We start from the raw sequence: 17255 nt of genomic DNA on the forward strand, positions 1-17255 counted from the left end.
GCATTTCTCGCTTGATTCATTCTAGCGTACATGTTTCTTATGTGTGTTTCAGTGCAGATAGAATACCGACAAAATTATCATGCAGGTTAAATGATGCAGCAGTTTCAAGGCGTCTTAATGCTAAGTCTCTGGTGGATGTTTGACAGGCTGTTTACTTCATCTCAATGGCTGCAAATTGTACGTCGATGATGTAAGGCTCTATGGAGTAGGGGCCATTGGAATTAAGCCATCTATTGTCTGCCTTATTTGGAGTGGATGTTCAGATGGCTTATTACTGTCCATCATCACCAGGTATATCTTGGTAATGAATGACAGTGAAAAAAAGAAAAAGGACCCCCATTCAGTGGGAGAAAACTCCAAGGTGTGCTGGTCATTAGTTTATTTTTCAAAAACAAACTCCTGCTTTGGGAGTGTGTTTCTGAAAAATTAAAATACTTTGGAAAAGTTAGATGGACAGCTGTCATGTTTAACGGAGCCGTCTGTCAAAAGTTTCCTACATTGACAGGAACCATCATGATGGTGGTTCCTGCCAATGTAGAGAAATGTACGTGGGGTCAACTGACATCTATATTCCTGGTGGGAAGGAGTAAAGGCAGAGTGGCAGGTGTAAAGTCCTCCACCATATTGCCTTTATTCCTTCTGCCAAACCGTAAATCAGGACCTCTGTGATGTGTGGCACAATGGGTGAAAGAAGATGGGTTGGTATGCTCCCCCAAGGGATTGCCTGTGGTTAGACTATTTGTAAGCATTCCTCCATCACCTTTTGGGTGTTTGCTCGCCAGTACTATATCTGGAAACCTGAAACTGATGCAGCTTTCCATGCCTCCTACTGCCAATGTCTGTGAATTACAAACAAATAGCACATTGTCACTCAATCAAAGAGTACTTCATTGGGTGCAGATTTACCATTTATTTGCTAAACCGGTCACTATATATATGATCATATACCTCTACAGAAAGAGAGGTTCTAACTGGTTCATTTTTTGGATCACAAACTAAATATAAATATATATATATATATATATATAAATATATATATATATATCTTGAGAACAAGAGAGAGCCAAACTGCAGTCCCGGGTCCCCAGGCAAAAACAGAAGACTCCACGAATCCAATCTAAGGCAGCAGATTATTTATTGAGCAGAGCTTAGCAGAAGCAAAAACTGACGCATTTCGGGCGGATGCCCTTGATCACAGTCAAATCTTAACCCCTCAAGCCAGAACTTTTAAAGTGCTAGTGCATACCATGTGACAGTCATAGACATTGAAGACATACTGTTACTACGAGCTCACTGGCATGGGTTCGGGATGAGAGGGGAAACACTCAATAATACATTGATATTGCATCCCAAACACCAATTGATATCTGAATAAATTCATTGAAATGTACAACAAGATTATTTCTGCATAAATGCTCAAAGAAATAGTTATAAGGAAGATGATAAAAAGATAATACTTATATATGTATTCAATAGGCAATTTGATTGAAAATAGCAGCCTGCATAATATCTACATACTGACCTCCATAAAAAATTATTATTAATTAAATATGGAACACAACATATATGTACAAGAAAATATCGCTATGTAAACGCACTAAATCACTACATGTTGTTTCTCTGAACCTACGTTCTAGAGAATACATTAAATATTTACATGATAGAGATACCACTAGCAGTGCAACAAAATTTTCGCCAATAAATACTATACATATATACAGATAAACCATCAACCCTATTAGCAATCTTGTGGGGACATCTCATAACGATGGCAACCCCACCTTGGTGTTAAAATTGAGGGGACATCAAACCACGATGGCAACCCCTCATCTCCCATACCAATTTCCTACATCTAATAGTAAATCTTCTGATTTAAGTGAAATGTGTGTCCAACATCTAGTGAATGAAATAAACAAATAAACTAGAATAGTTTTTGAAACAGTGTTCCATTTTTAATCTATTTTTGTAACCTTCTGTAATAGTAAGTTTGCTTTTAAGTTCAAAGAATGAGAAAATATATAGACAGGGTAAATGAGGAAAAGAAGATAAAAAGAAGGAAGGGGTACAAAAATTATTACATTTGAATTTACAAAATATGTCAGTATAATAACAAAGATGGGGGGCGAACTGGAATTCTAACTGATGAAACACATAAGTGTAAGGATCTAATCAGATGCCAAACACAAAAGACAGTTGTATAGGGAATACACGATCTTATAAGAAATGATATAGGTCCTCAGTGGTGTTGAGACCATTTGGGACCTTCGTGTCTAATTCTAATATCATTCTCGATTCCAGTTGGTGAAGCATCTTGTCTCTGTCCCCTCCTCGATGGGGTCGGGGTACAGAAGTCAGGACAAAGTAGCTAAGACATTCCAGATTATTACTGTGCACATTCTTGAAGTGTCTTGCCACTGGATAGGAACTGTCGTTGTTGACAATTGCTTGGAGATGCTGCAAAATCCTGACATATACCGCAAGCCGAGTACTCCCAACGTACCTCAGGCCGCATATTTTTTTTTATATTTAAGTATGTGATCCAAAAAATGAACCAGTTAGAAAGTCTCTTTCTGTAGAGGCATATGATCACACCCGACTGGCTATAAGTATACCTGATTTATGTATCTGGAGATTATGATTTCTTTCCCCATTGCCTACGAAGGTTTAAGTGTATCATACCTATGTGCTGTGCTTTGAATTATACTATTCTGAAATAGACTACAGTGCTATAAGCATACGCTAAACTGAATTACGTTAAGCTGTGTTATGTTTCCTGATATTATCAACCAGATTTACTTAAGATTTGGGTAGTTGCAAAGCTACAAAGATCAGTGCAAAAGCAAGGCAAATTCTTGCATGTCTCCTGTTTAGTGGTAATTATTGATACAGTAATATATATTTGGGCTGAAACACGGACTTCCGAAAAACAGAAATGGATTATCTAGTTTTAAGGTAAGCTTCTAAAAGAACAACATTGTACAATGAAATTCAGCAAGAGTGCAATTTAGTCAAAGTTACACAATTGTGGCCATATGGAAAATAGAATAGTAGATACAAATGAGTTCTCATGAAAACCATCAGTTTCTCTAGCTTTATTATGTATTTAACGGGTCATTTTCATAATGTCATACTGTACCCTCAATCCCTTCATGAACCTGGTAGATAGAAAAGAAGGAAGATGTCTACTTTATCCACAGAAGAAACAAGAAATTGTTCTGTCCTTTGTCTCTTCCTGCTTGAGGACTTTTGTACAAGAGCAATGCCATTCTATGACCACTTGAATATCTCGTTTTGCCAAGTGGATCGGAAAAAAGCCATACATTTTTTAAAGACACGTGAAGTAGCAATCCTTCTTCTTGTCACAGCCTCACTTCCTGTTCAACAACCCAGAAAGGGCTGGACTTGGAATCAAAAGCATCACTGGTAAACATGTTCAAACCAGCCCCTCCCTTCCACCTCTCTATCTCCATCTATGCCTTCTCTGTTTCTCTCCCTGTCTTCTCTTGCTCTATTCTATTTCCACTATCTCTTTCTCTTCACTTTCTCTCTCCTCCTGCCTGCTGTTATTAATCTAAGGGAGCTAGAGAAAGTGGCATAGGTACCTAGACCAGCCAGGGTCTTTAACATTCTACATCTTGTAGCTCTAGCTCATCAGGGTAATGCCTGTTAGGATAAATAGCCAGCCCAGTTCTGTTCCCAGTGGGGCTGGGGTTTGGAATGAAGGCAGCCCCACAGCTTGAAGACCTCGATAGTAAGGGGTTGTTTTGAGCCAAAATTCTAAATGGAAAAAATGTCATGCCATAAATCTTCTCTATAGAGACTTGAACAGGAGCCCTGCAAAACTGCCATATGACTGAGTTTGTGGCTGACTAAATGTGACTTCAGTTTGGCCACATTTAAGGTACTTGACAGACTAGATTAATTTCTCAACCTGTTCTACAGATGCAGTTGCCTCTGCAAAACAAATGCATGTCTGTATTTTAGACAACAAAGTGCGGCCTCTGGCTTGCGGGCATTGCTACGTGTCATTTACCAAAGTCTCAAAAAGCTGGTATACTTACTTAGGGGCTGATTATGATGTTGGTCGGAAAGCCTTCAACAGTTAGTCACTAGTCGGAGGCTTTCCGAAAGCAGTCTGAGGCTTTCTGACCTCCTTGGTCGGTTTGTGGTCCGACGGACAGATTATGTTATGTTATGTTATGGGTTTGTTGAGCGCGACAGCTGCCCCAGCAAAGGGGCGTCCCGGCGCTAAGAACCATGGCATAACCTACTAGAAGGGAAAAGGGGGGCAGAAGCTTACATAAGTGGGAACAGGTGAGTTTTTATTGCTTTGCGAAAGGTGGACAAATTATCAAGACAGCGGATGTTCAGGGGGAGGGAGTTCCAAAGTTTGGCTCCCCGAAGTCTGAAGGAGCGGCCTCCGATACGGCAAAATTTCGTGCGGGGGAACGTAAACCAGCTGGTCATTCCGACTCAGTTCAGACAGGCTCGCGGGCTCTTCCATCCGGTCCGAACAGCCCCGGAATTCACTATGAACAGCGTTTCCACTGTCGGGATTACGATGTCAGTTTCCCACAGCCTTTCCGTGCCAGCCTTTCCTATCAGGCCCCCCCTCACCCTGCAGCCTATGGTCGGTGGTCGAGGGGGTACCTGGGGTACCTAGGGTATCCCCATGTAAAACCCTGCACTGTGTGGCAGGCACCTTGGGATGCCTTCCACAGGGGGGAAGGGTTTTACACCCCCCCCCCATTTCTCTATAGGAGCCTGAATTACAGCCTGTTTACGGCCGTGACACAAACTCCTATAGAGAACCGCAGGAATCCGACCTAACAGTTTTCGGTTGCATCATAATCAGGAACAGACAACCTCAGGTAGGTCGGTCCCAAGTCCGAGACAGTGTCAGTTGAGGCAACTCCAACAGGCATCATAATAAGCCCCCTAGTAGAAAATACAAAACGATTAATGTGTATGTAGGAATCCCCCTGTAGTCATTTCCAAGAAAGCAAAGCAACCAGTGAAGTTGACAAATGTGAAGCCCATAACCCTCTGAACAATGCTGTAAAAGGGAGAATAAATATTCCACCAACATTGATGCCGTCATAGAGGACTTGAATGGGAGCTATCACAAACTTTAACTGCATACACACAATAAATAATGATGTTCTTTATTTTCATAAAGTTGCATGATAAAACAAGTTCCTGGGGATTGGTATGTTACTAGTAGTTGAAGTATTTAAAAATGTAATTTGTGAAATGTCTGATTGTACTCCAGCATGATGAATCTTAGCTATATCCTCCTTCATGCAGGAACTGAGAGGTAACATTGCAAACAGTTGTGAGCCAGACTACACAGCTTTTCCATTTTCTCCATGTATCCATGTTTATCTTCATGGTCACGTTTAGGTCGACTTAGCTTTCAATGTTCCAGGGCTCACAAAATGAGTACTGTTTAACTGGGTAACTATACATGTCCATTTTCAGTAAATAGTGAATGGAGAAGAATATGGGCTCTAGAAATATTTCTGTTTTGTTATACTGGTGTAATGCTGTGGAGCAGCAAGTGTGAGTTTCTTAAACCCATCCTCAGACTTTTTGTGTCAGAAGGCATGTCTGCTGGTCCCAAGATGCGAAGCATCTTGTCCATCAGTCTCCAAATATGCTCCTTAAGTCGTTTTAGAAATTAGCATTTGGTAATTTAAAGTAAAATCATTGCCCCCAGTATTATAATAAACACATAGCAGATTGTCTAACAGTATTTACTATTTGAAATTGTTTCCCCCATAAATTTGCTGAATATTATTGGGAGCTTGGCATCTCTTATTGACCCTCTCTCCCTAATGTAATTATTGAGAAATCTAGCATCAAATTCATCCACTCCCATCAAACCCTGTCTTTCAACCATATGTGGCCACTTTTTCTCTTCGCGGATAACATGTTGAGTTATAGCACTTGCCTTTATTCAGTTTTGAAGTACTTCTTTAGGAATCTCTATAGTATTAGACTAATAGTGGAAGTATTCAAAGGGCATATCTGCGATTAAAACGAATATCAAAACTTCCCTACATCTGGAATAACTATTGATTATCAACTGCAAGACTCTCTTCGGGCATAGGGCCTGATTTAGACTTTGGAGGACGGATACTTTGTCATAAATGTGGCATATATGATGAGCTCCCTCCGTGAATTCATCGCCCGACACACCACCCAATGAGATCCCACCACGTGCAAACTCCTTATGGCTCTATATAATTCATACCTTTCCCCGGGCCATTGTTTCCTACCTTCTCCTTCAACAGTCCTCATTGCATAATCACACGGTGAACCCTCCTTCCCACCCAACCTTTGCAACTCCTTGTGCTATGATCAAACTCCTACCCGCTCTACATATTATTAGCTAGCTCTTACATATTGTGTTTGCCTCCGAACCCACCACTTTCCCAAGTTCTAGCAGTGTAGTTTACACACTACAATTGAATCCTATTTCCTATCATTTGTAGGTACTATGCTATTGTTTGTAATAATCAATGTATACACTGGGCCTGATTTACAAAGAGTCTTCACACTTGTAGCGGAAGCCTAGCAGTCATGGGGGAGTCTCCGCACTCAAGTGGAATCTCTGCAATGAAAATCCTCATTGCGGACATTCCACCCTGAGTGCAGAGACTCGGCACCCCCACCCCCCCCCCACCACTACCACGGGGCTCTGCCTTGAGTGCAGAGGCCCTTTGTGAATCAGGCACTACGTCTTGGTGTATTATATCATCTATTTCAGTAAATCCTAGCATTCCATTGCATGTTTGTTCACAATGCAATAAAAAAATGTTTTTACTAAATGTGACGTCATACCACCCACCAGATTACAAGTGAGTTGAGAATCATGCACTCGCAAAATGCTAGGCGAGGATATTTGTTAATGATGAGACACCGGTCCACCAAACTCTAAATCAAGCCCTTAAACTAAATGGACCAATGAAACTTAGTTTTATACATCAAAAACATACTAGCAGCTTTACAGGCTTTTGGGGGGAGGTAATACAGCCATACAGCCCACCGTAGAGGGCTATACTGGCTATTAAAGGCCCGCTCCAGCGTTCGGCTCAGGTCTTTAACAAGGAAGTGGGACTTTAATAACCGGTATAGCCCAGCTACGAAGGGCTTTAAGGCTATTAGAACATTCTGCCACTAGAGGGCAGAATATTGTAACAAATAAAACAAAGGCTTCAGGGAGTGCGAGGGGATTGATATCCCTCAGGCTCCCTGAAGCCTTTATTTCACAACCACAGCTGTGAACAAAGAAACATTGGAATGTTGGCACTCCGTGCTTATACCAGCCATTATAAGCCCGGAGATACTCCATTGTTTTCAATAGAGCTCCCAACATTCCAATGTTCCAAAAAGGGTTGAATAATTTGCTACTGTATATTACTGATTTTGCAGTAAGACTGCAGTGATTTAATTGGAATGATTTACAGTTAAAATAGCTGTAATTGACATGTTCGGAATGTGTGGTAGTAAGAAGCCAAGGGTTGAGAAATTTAGAGATAGAAATATTAGGCATGATGTGTTTGAAATTCTGAAATCAGATTTTCTGACATTAATGCAGCTGTCTTCTATTCCAATAGATTCGCAGTAGACATCATAATCGCACAGAGGTTCCGCCTAATCTAAACAACGAAATTTGCTTTGAAGTGAAGGCAATATGTGAAAAAGTTGGCGAAAGTGACTGGCTGAAACTCTGTTCATACTTTCTGAAAGGTAAAATATTTATTTATTGGAGGGGTTTGTGAAGTTCAGAATTCGGGTGCGTATTGTGCATAGTTCATTTGTGCCCACTTGAGTGCTGTGTCACAGAATTTCAGAGGAGTCTTGTTGATGCAGCCACACTGTCATGACTTTTGGACTACTATAATTGTAGGGAAAGAGCCCAGACTTCCAGGACTTAGGTGGAGGAGCCACTGTAAATTTAGTGGCAACGGAGAGCATGGTAGGGCCCAGCCCATCCATGGGAAAGGTGGATAAGCCCAAGCCCCTCCTATTAGCAGATGAATGTCTGACCATAAGGTTTTCAGGTTATTTTTGAACAGCTACAACTGCAAAATCAAATCTATTCTGTACCAGAATGGTGGTCTCAGTGCACTGACAGTCGTTCCTCCCTTTTCTTTCTTTTGAATCGCTGCAGACAGAGCAGTGTGGCTCAGGTCAGTTTATGTATGAATTCAGGTTCTTCCAGGAACGAATTGTTAACGATGCACAGGAGCTTAACTGTTGCTATTTGTTAATTTTTTTAATATTGAGATGATTTGAAGCCTAATGAGATGTGTTCATATTTTAATAGCTAAAGACACTTCATGGTTTGAAGTTTCAATAGGTCCTAGATTTACATTTTGTTAATGTGCATAGTAGTGCAGTAATACAATCTTGGGAGGCTCTGCAATGCTGTTAGTTCGTCATTGGGTTTTCTTCTCAAACATGATGCCTAAACGTTTGCCGCAGTGCCCAGGGATGAAGGCCTCACCCATCATGGAAAGATTGAACTGGATATTGCTGTGCATTTTTAAAAGACTTGCCTAAAGTTAATTTCATTTTGAGGAATTAAAACCCATTTATATGTGTTAAGCAGAAACCTGTAAAAATGTATATACTGGTTAGCAGCTAAAAATGTGGTAACATTTTATATTTCAGTTAAAATCTAAGAATGCTACTTATGGCTCCATAAGAAATATATAGGGATATATTCTCAAGAACGTGTGATAACTAGCGCAAAATAAGCATAACGCACATCGCAGTCTATCGTGGGAAAACAACGCCGTGTTAACAGCCTTTTCACAACACAGCGGTACCATGCGATAGGTTCACGATAATGCTTCAAATGTCCGCATTAAAATCCAACGCGACGCCGAAAAAACACGAAACACCAACGTGAAAATAGTAGCGATGAGGCCAATCGCGATATACAAACATCAGCGATAACCAGCGACAGGCCTATGATTCCCACGCGTCATGCGGGAAAATGATCCATAAAAGCAGATTAAAAAAACTATGAGATGACAACGTATGAGCACAATCCCATAGCTGTGATGTAGAACAAATGACCATTGTCCTGCATCAGATAGGCATCTCCTCACAAACAACCACAATGTACATTGACATGCGTTTAATTTAATTTAATTAATTTAATTTAATTTAATTTAATTTAATTTAATTGTGGGTTTATATAGCGCTAGGAATCGACTCCCGGAGGAGTATCTCCACGCTTCGACCGCTGGGGAACCCGTCCTGGCTCACCCTGAGAGATGGTCCCTGATGGGTATCTCTAAGGTGCGACCAAGCATCCCCGGCGGTCTGGGGGGGCCGTTGTGAAGATGAGGCAAGCTGATGCCCAGAGTTGCCGAGTGTGGTTTCTGACTAGAGTAGGCACCGAGGCGAGAATTATCGAGTCCGCTGACCCTGGTCCACGACCCTGCCGCGTCGGGAATCGAACCCTGGTCCCGGGCCGTTCTCTGCTTACGGGTCTGCCGCCTCTAACCAGTGAGCCACACTTCTCCACTTGGCTCAGGTCAGTTTATGTAAGGTCAGCGTTCTGTATGTAACCTAGGCCAATGCGGAAACATACTTGGAACACACTGTGAAACCGCATCTCCTCCTCACATTGCAGAGGGACAATCAACACCCCCTGCACACAGACGTGTCATGTCCATGATCAAACAATAATGAAAGCATGGACTAATGTAAGGGCAGTGACTCCCCCTTACGCACATGTTGCCCATGTCGTGGGACTTGAGTCACAGGGTGCATTCCTGCTTCATGGCGGCACATATCAGAGCCCAAAAGAAGCCCTGTTGTCACTTGTAGGCCACAAATGACAGTCAAAATAGAATGAATTGGGACACATGTGAGATGCCAAAGAGTGGGATACCGTACCACCTGTGACACACAGAACTGGCAGTTTGAGTACGTCACACCCTAAACAGCTTCACTGCACGTGTGAAGGCCCATTGTAAGGACAGGGATGACAAAGATGTAGAGCACCTGCCTGGCTGAACTCGCCATGCGGTTGAGGGTAGACATTTGGTGCATGCTGCACTAATAGCGACACACACAACAGTTAACATGTGTGATCCCTGACCCCAAGCGGACGTGCCCTCCCTCATGAACCCCTTCGGCTGAGCCCGCACTCCGGGGACATGCCACATAGCAACATTGTCCATTGCGGGGTGGGTGGCGCAGACACTACAACAGAGACACATGCTTTAGTCACTTCCTTGGCAAGGCCTAAACTTGACCACACCACTACGTTGTACTGTGTTACGCATGTCCATTCCGCTTACGCTCACAGGGAGGTACGACACGGCTACATGTCCCAGGTCTATCCCACTGCCTGCGGTGACATGGTTGCGCCCGCTGTACACAGCACAATGTGATGTGGTAAGGCCCGGGGCCCTCATGCATACATAATGACCACACGGACACACTGAGTGAGGTTGAGGAACTGGCTACGGGCACGTGCGCCCCTGCCTCTTTTATTGCCAGGGCACATGTCCAGTGACGCCTGTGCTGGATGGGTGTTGGGTAGTGTAAGCCATCCCTCAGGGGTTAGTTGGTGCTGGCAACCACCACAACAGTGATCAGACAATCAGCAGTACAAAATTCAAATAGTAAGGGTTCATGACTTGAGCTGCACAGAGTTAGTGGCCCTGGATACAATGCCGCCGGCACAGGCATACCGCCACGGGACGTTGACTTGCACTGCACTGAGATAGGGCCACGCGAGCTGAGCGGGTCCTCATCGATCTCCAAGGTGAATGTCGCGGAGGGTTGCGGGGTACAGTGGAAGGTGACCTTCCAGGGCATGATGCTGAGGGCAGAAGCAAGCAGAAACAAGCAAATCGTGGAGTTGAATGCTACAGACTCCTCTGTACCACCCTGTCAGTATCAGCTACAGGATGATGAAGACAATCCCGAGCCCATGGACTCAGACGCCACCAAAGTTCAACCAGAGAGTGTCCATAACTTTCAGAGCCAGTGGCACCAGAGCTGGAAGGGTCTGCAGTCTGCGATGAAGCCTATATATGGACATAAACTCTGCCATGAAGAGAGCAAGACTCCGTTCCAATTGTGTGACCTACTCCACCGAAGTGTGTGCCGGAGGCAGAGGTCAGCAGTGGCCCACAGCCACATGTCGTAGGCCTGCGATGCACTTAGTTAGTGGCACTAATGCAGTTGTTGGTAGTGTCCCATCACCTCTGTAACACAGAGCATTTTCTCCCCAGGACTGAATAGCATCTTCCTCTTACTCCTCTCCTTGCGTACTGTGACATGAACACTGCCATAAAGTAATCAAGACTCAGTTCCAAATGTGTGACCTAGTTGACCGCAGTGTAGGCCAGAGGCAGCGGGCAGGGTTGATCAACCGCTGTCCAGCCATCTCCTCCTGGATCTCTAACACGCGATGTTGGAATGGCACATGGAGAAGATTTGTAGCTGACGGAGGTAGTGGCACCAGAGCTGAGCGTTTGTGAGCCCGCGTCGATGCCGTGTCCTGCCTGATACGGACGGCATTGGATTGGTGTGAGGCCTGCAAGACCACACTCTAGGCGAAGGCCGAAGTCAGCAAGGGCCCATAGACACGTGTGGTTGGAATGCTATGCACAGAGTTGGTGGCACCACATCGAAGGGAGTAAAGTGACATCAAATCAGCCATAAAAATGTACTCTGCCATTGTGTAATCAAGACTCTGTTCCAAATGTGTGACCTACTAGTCTGCTGTGTCAGCCGGTGGAGTACATCAACGAGAAAGGAGTACTTGCGGGCCTGTGTCGCGGAGGCCGTGATGGTCTGAGGAGGCTGCCAAGGTCAGGGGCTTCAGGCTTGGAGCTTGCAGCGGCACATGGTGGGTCCTCCGTGACACACGCCAGTGTCGGCAGGTGAGCAGTGATGCCTGGATGCGCAGGGGCAGGCAAGATAGCTTCGGGGACCAGCGGCCCGGGGTGCAGCAGGCGCACAGGTTCTCACGCACCACCGCTCACGGCTTCTGCCTCGTGGCGGGGGGAGAGGCACAGCCCTGGCAGCGACGTTGGCCATTTCCGAAGAGGACCAGCCCACGGCTATGTGCTTTTTATTCAGACCCCTACACTAGCCAGGCGTACGACGGGACAGCCCATTCGCATACGCTTACCTTGCTTGGTCTCCAGTTGTTCATGTGCAGTGTGGGGGAAGTATAGCTACTGGGGTAACAAGCTGATGATGGCATTCAGGGCAGGTTTGAGGAACTTTGATAGGGCTGGCGGTGACACTACTCTGACTCTGGTGGTTGTTGGTTGAAAGGTACCAGAGGCCAACAGGTGCAGCACAGCCAGCAGCTTTGTCTGAGGCGGGATGTTGGTTGTCCGCTGTGTTGGTACCGTCAGCCTGTGGGCAATGATGTTCAGGATGCGGAGGATGGTTGTCCTTTTGAGTCTGTAGTGGGCAATGACATACTCTGATGTTAAGTCTGCGAGGCTGGTGCGTTTTCTGAAGGTCCGCTGTCTGTGTCTGTGCTGCCTCTGTGGTGGTCCGGGGGTGGGGGGTTGGGTGGTCCGGGGGGGTGGGTGGTCACTGGGGGTGGTGGCGGGACTGGGGGTGGTGGCAGTGTGTGTTGTGGCTCTGAGCTGCATGATCAGTAGCTCCATGGCTTCTGTTTGTCTTCAGGTGTGGCTCTGGGCTGGGCTCCCTTTTCTGGTGCAGGCTGTCATCCGACAGGTCAGAACAGGTGTTAATTTCTTGCTGCTAATGCACCTTATCGCCTGTTTTAGGATCTTATCGCCGATCTGGCTGGTCATTGAGAATGTTGCGGAGTGGTGTAGTCACGCCTTTTGGCACAGGAAAGCCTACTCTGCATCTCATTAGCGATAGTTGCCGGGCTCATCTGTGGCAATGTTTTTTGCGGCTGCTATCGCAGGTCAACTGGTGATATGGGCTGTTATCATCAGCTTGGAATGGGGCGATAGTTTTAGTGCCACTTTGGCTGCGATAAAGTGCAGTTAACTCGGCGATAATTCCTTGAGAATATGCCCCTCATACAGTGTAACTCGGTCAAGTTATCAAAGATGGTCTGTGTTGTCTTGCAGTTACTTTATTAAGGAACTGTCTCGCAGCAATCCATTTCAGTTTTAGTTTAGTGACCGATATGAATTTTGGCCCGGCAAAGGCATGACTTTCATACTCGGGGACCAGAACATCTATTGATGTGTTCAAAACTCAACTAGTGATGCACCACAAAAGGTAAGAGTCCCAGTAAAATTCCAAAAGGCTTCATTTTTATTTATTTTCACTTGTAAATTCATCCAATGATTACAGCACAAAACAGCCAATGTGTTTAGTCCAAATACTGGACTTCTTCAGGGCTGTAACATATTCAGACAAACAATACATAACTATGAGATAGTGATTAAACAAATATCACATACATCAAAATTATCATCACACTAAAACAACCAATGCGTACATAAAGTTACCCTCACAAATTGTGTGCCTACATGTAGACAAACACAATCCATACTATACATGTGACATAACAGATTGTGTAATGCAATAGAAACATATGTGTTCCAAAAACAAGGACAAAAAGACATATTTGATCCCCAATATATACAAAAATACAACAGCAATGCTCATAATGTGTTCAAGACCTGTTTAAAATCATATGGTAAATTAAAAGATGAGACAAGACAAACATGTATATATACTAAATAATGTTAAATCCGAGAGAGACACAATCATGGCTCTTATTCTGAGTGTTTCCAACAAGATTATAAAAATCAATAAAAAACAAAAGAGAGAGATAAACAACCATATCGTTTTCGGCCTGTAATGAAGGGCATACATCTTTTATATTTCTCCCATTTGTCTTTTTGAGTAGGCTTCTTCAAGTATATATAACAGACTATATCAATGACAATGTGTGAAATATTTAATTCCCCCCATGTTTCATAGAGAAACATGGCACAGAGAAAGTAAAAAGAGGAAACTAACATGCCAGAATTTTTTTAATGAAACGATAGAAATAAAAACAGCCTTTATTCCAAGTAAGTGGTCAGACATAATAAATGTTTGTGTCCAGCTTAAACTAATATGATATGAATACCCATATAGATACCAAGCTATTATGTATGCAATAAATAATCCAAGGTTTTTAGCGATCGACAATCCATCCCACTGCACTAAAACATATATATTTACAGGTCCAAGGATGGCAAATGTCCAATATGGAACTTGTGTCAATCAAACAATCCGGCCAATCAGCCCATAATGGTGGCTATAAATGTAATATAAAGGGGTATTTTTCTGGTGAAGTCAAAAAACCAAACCATTCTTACTCACAGTTTACCAGAGGAGACCCACGCTGTATATGGTTCCAAAGATACACAAGACTCTCCAAGATCCACCATTCAGACCTATAGTTTCAGGCTGCAGGTCAATTCATGAACCAATAGGCAAATATTTGGATACTTTTCTTCAGCCATTGGTACAGGCCAGTCCATCATATGTACAAGATACAACACATTTCCTGAAGCTGTTTGGGGACGTACACACAAAAAATTACCAGGAAGTGTTGCCATACACTGTGGATGTTGCAGCACTTTACACTTCAATTCCACATCAGGATGGCATTGAGGCAATTGAGTGGCCTCTACTGCATTGCTGAGGAGATAAGAGCGAATAAAGTTTTCCTGTTGGAATTACTACACTTTAGCCTTTTCCACAGCTACTTCAATTGGGAAGAGACTTTTTGTATGCAACCAATGGTACATCCATCTGCTTCTTGGGAGCCCCCAACTATGCGAACATGTTCATGTTTAAATTTGAGACAGATTTCATCTTAAGGTTGGAGGAATGGACCAAGAAACGTCTTATGTACCAAAGATTCATAGATTAAATTTTTCCCATATGGAATGGTAGCAAACAGGAATTGGAACATCTTCTGGAGGAACTCACCAGAAGAATCCCAGAAGCAAGTTAACACCCAACATTGAACAGTCCCACATCACTTATCTGGATTTAAACATAATGATCACTGACACAGGGAGGAACACCAAAGTATTTAAAAAGTCAACAGACCAGAACAATATCCTACTTTTCAGTAGCTTCCATCCACCAACATTGAAGAAACATTTACCATTTTCTCAATTCACATGAATCAAACGTATCACATCCAATCAAGTTGGATAAATTGTAACTCTGCATGAGTACAAGACACAATTTTTTAAAGCGGGGTTCCCCAAAGAGGTTCTCGATCAGGCCTTGGAATGAGTACAAGCAACAGACAGGAAGACGCTCTTAAAAAAGCGAAACTAAGAACCTTTGAAGAGAGAAGTGTTTGTTTCAACATTCTCAACAAAATCACCCACCGTAAAGAGGATTACTCTTCGACAATGGGAACTACTTCAGTTGGAGCCTCACTTTAAAGGCTTGTTTGCTCAACATCCATTGTTCGCATACACCAGAATCAACAATCTAAGAGAACTATTATCTCCTGCAAAGGAGAAAGGCATTGAAACACACACAGGCATAACGAAAGCAACAATTACATACACTGCAACAACGTCATAGTGGGAAGAAGCATTGCACATCTACGGACCGGCAATACAATATGGTTGAAATATACAGCTGATTGTAACACAGAATGAGTGATCTATGCCATAAAATATCCTTGCAGCCTATATTATGTAGGCAAGGCAGAAAAGCAGGCCAAAATCAGGATGAAGGAGCACAAGAGCCACATATGAGTCAAGAATACCAACTAACCCTTGGCAACTCATTGGAACAATAGGAGACACACCATCGCACAATTGCAGTTTACTATCCTAGAGAGAGTAATTCAGAAGTCAGATACAGACATGGCCAAATTACTGTCACAGTGTGAAACCTATTGGATCAGATATTTGAACACACTTATTTCAAAGGGCTTAAATGACAAATTTAAACTATTGTTTACACAGAACGCATTACATGTCACACAGACCCTTAATTTTCACAAGACAATCTATGAGCAATCAACCTACTTGATCAAACACATAATTTAATTTTATGAGTACACTAGTCACTATCACAAAAGGGTTTTTAGCACCACAGTTGACCTATACAACTATTAGGGGAAGGAATAATCAAAACATCATTGTACATGTATTGAGTTTTGAAATTACTGATGTAAAAAAGCCATACTCATCAATCAGTAATGTGAAAAAATGATCTGTAAATAGAAGTATATTACATGTATCTTGAACAGGTCTGTTTCCAATGTAATACAGAGAGAAATGAGTCATGAATTTTATTCTGCTCTGAACACATCTATTCTGCTCCCTTCACATTTCTCCATACAAGTAACTTCATCATTCCAAGCATGCACACAGTACAATATACACGCACCTTAGTCTTTTCTCGTTTTCCTTTCTCACTGAGCGAGCATGGAAAACGAGCACATATAGCCAGTAAGCAATCTAAGGGGCGCTACTGGTGCAAGCAGCACTGCACCTGTTCACCACTAAGTAGATTTTTGTTGAGTCTTAAATGTAGGTACGCAGGACATCATCAGCAATAGAACTGAAATAAGGATATGCTTAATCAAACAAGCTTATTTAATCTAACCGAGTACTCTGTCTCTTATTTGTAGCCCAGCGACGCGATAGCGGAGTGCTAGATGACATGATAAATTCCAGACATGCCGGGCATGCATGTTTAGAGGCCAGATTTTACAATCACAGCATGGGCCTTAATAAAAGAGTCATATTGCATTTGTTTGCACTTTGGCTTCATTGTTTTCCACTTCAGAATCACCGGTTCGGTTGTTCACTTGGGTTACAATTGCTATGAAATTATTTTTGCAGCATGCTAAGATAGTGAGTTCTTTAGCACACTAGATGTATTTGTCAGTTCACAAGCAATAAGGGTTGGTTTCTCTGTCACCACACTTCTCAAACGTTCACAGGAGCTTTAACTCAGGCCCTACAATAACAATTATTGAAGTCAAATACTCTAGATGAGCAACCGTTATTGTTTTGTTTGTGGAGACCCCTGATGAAAGGTCCTTCAGACCCGAAATGCATTGGGTTGGATTGAATAATCATTGAGAAGAGAACATTGTGACTTTTTCTTTTTGGAAGATTTACGACAAGAATATGCTACCCACAAAAAAACGCTGAAATAAATAATTGATTCATTCAAGAATGTTGTGTTATCTTTTGAGTTGTTACATTGTATTCGATATTGATTATATACAA

General features: G+C 42.8%; 1 protein-coding gene across 1 annotated transcript in view; it reads left to right on the forward strand.

Moving 5' to 3' along the window:
* The window catches only part of IL13RA1 (interleukin 13 receptor subunit alpha 1), a 286361-nt gene that overhangs the window by 86331 nt on the left and 182775 nt on the right, over positions 1–17255 (forward strand). The window contains exon 3 of the mRNA XM_078688547.1: positions 7623–7755. Within this exon, the coding sequence (XP_078544673.1) occupies positions 7623–7755 (133 nt within the window). The remainder of the gene's footprint in view (positions 1–7622; positions 7756–17255) is intronic.

Source organism: Lissotriton helveticus, chromosome 4_1 (assembly GCF_964261635.1).
Source record: "Lissotriton helveticus chromosome 4_1, aLisHel1.1, whole genome shotgun sequence".
Taxonomy (NCBI): domain Eukaryota; kingdom Metazoa; phylum Chordata; class Amphibia; order Caudata; family Salamandridae; genus Lissotriton; species Lissotriton helveticus.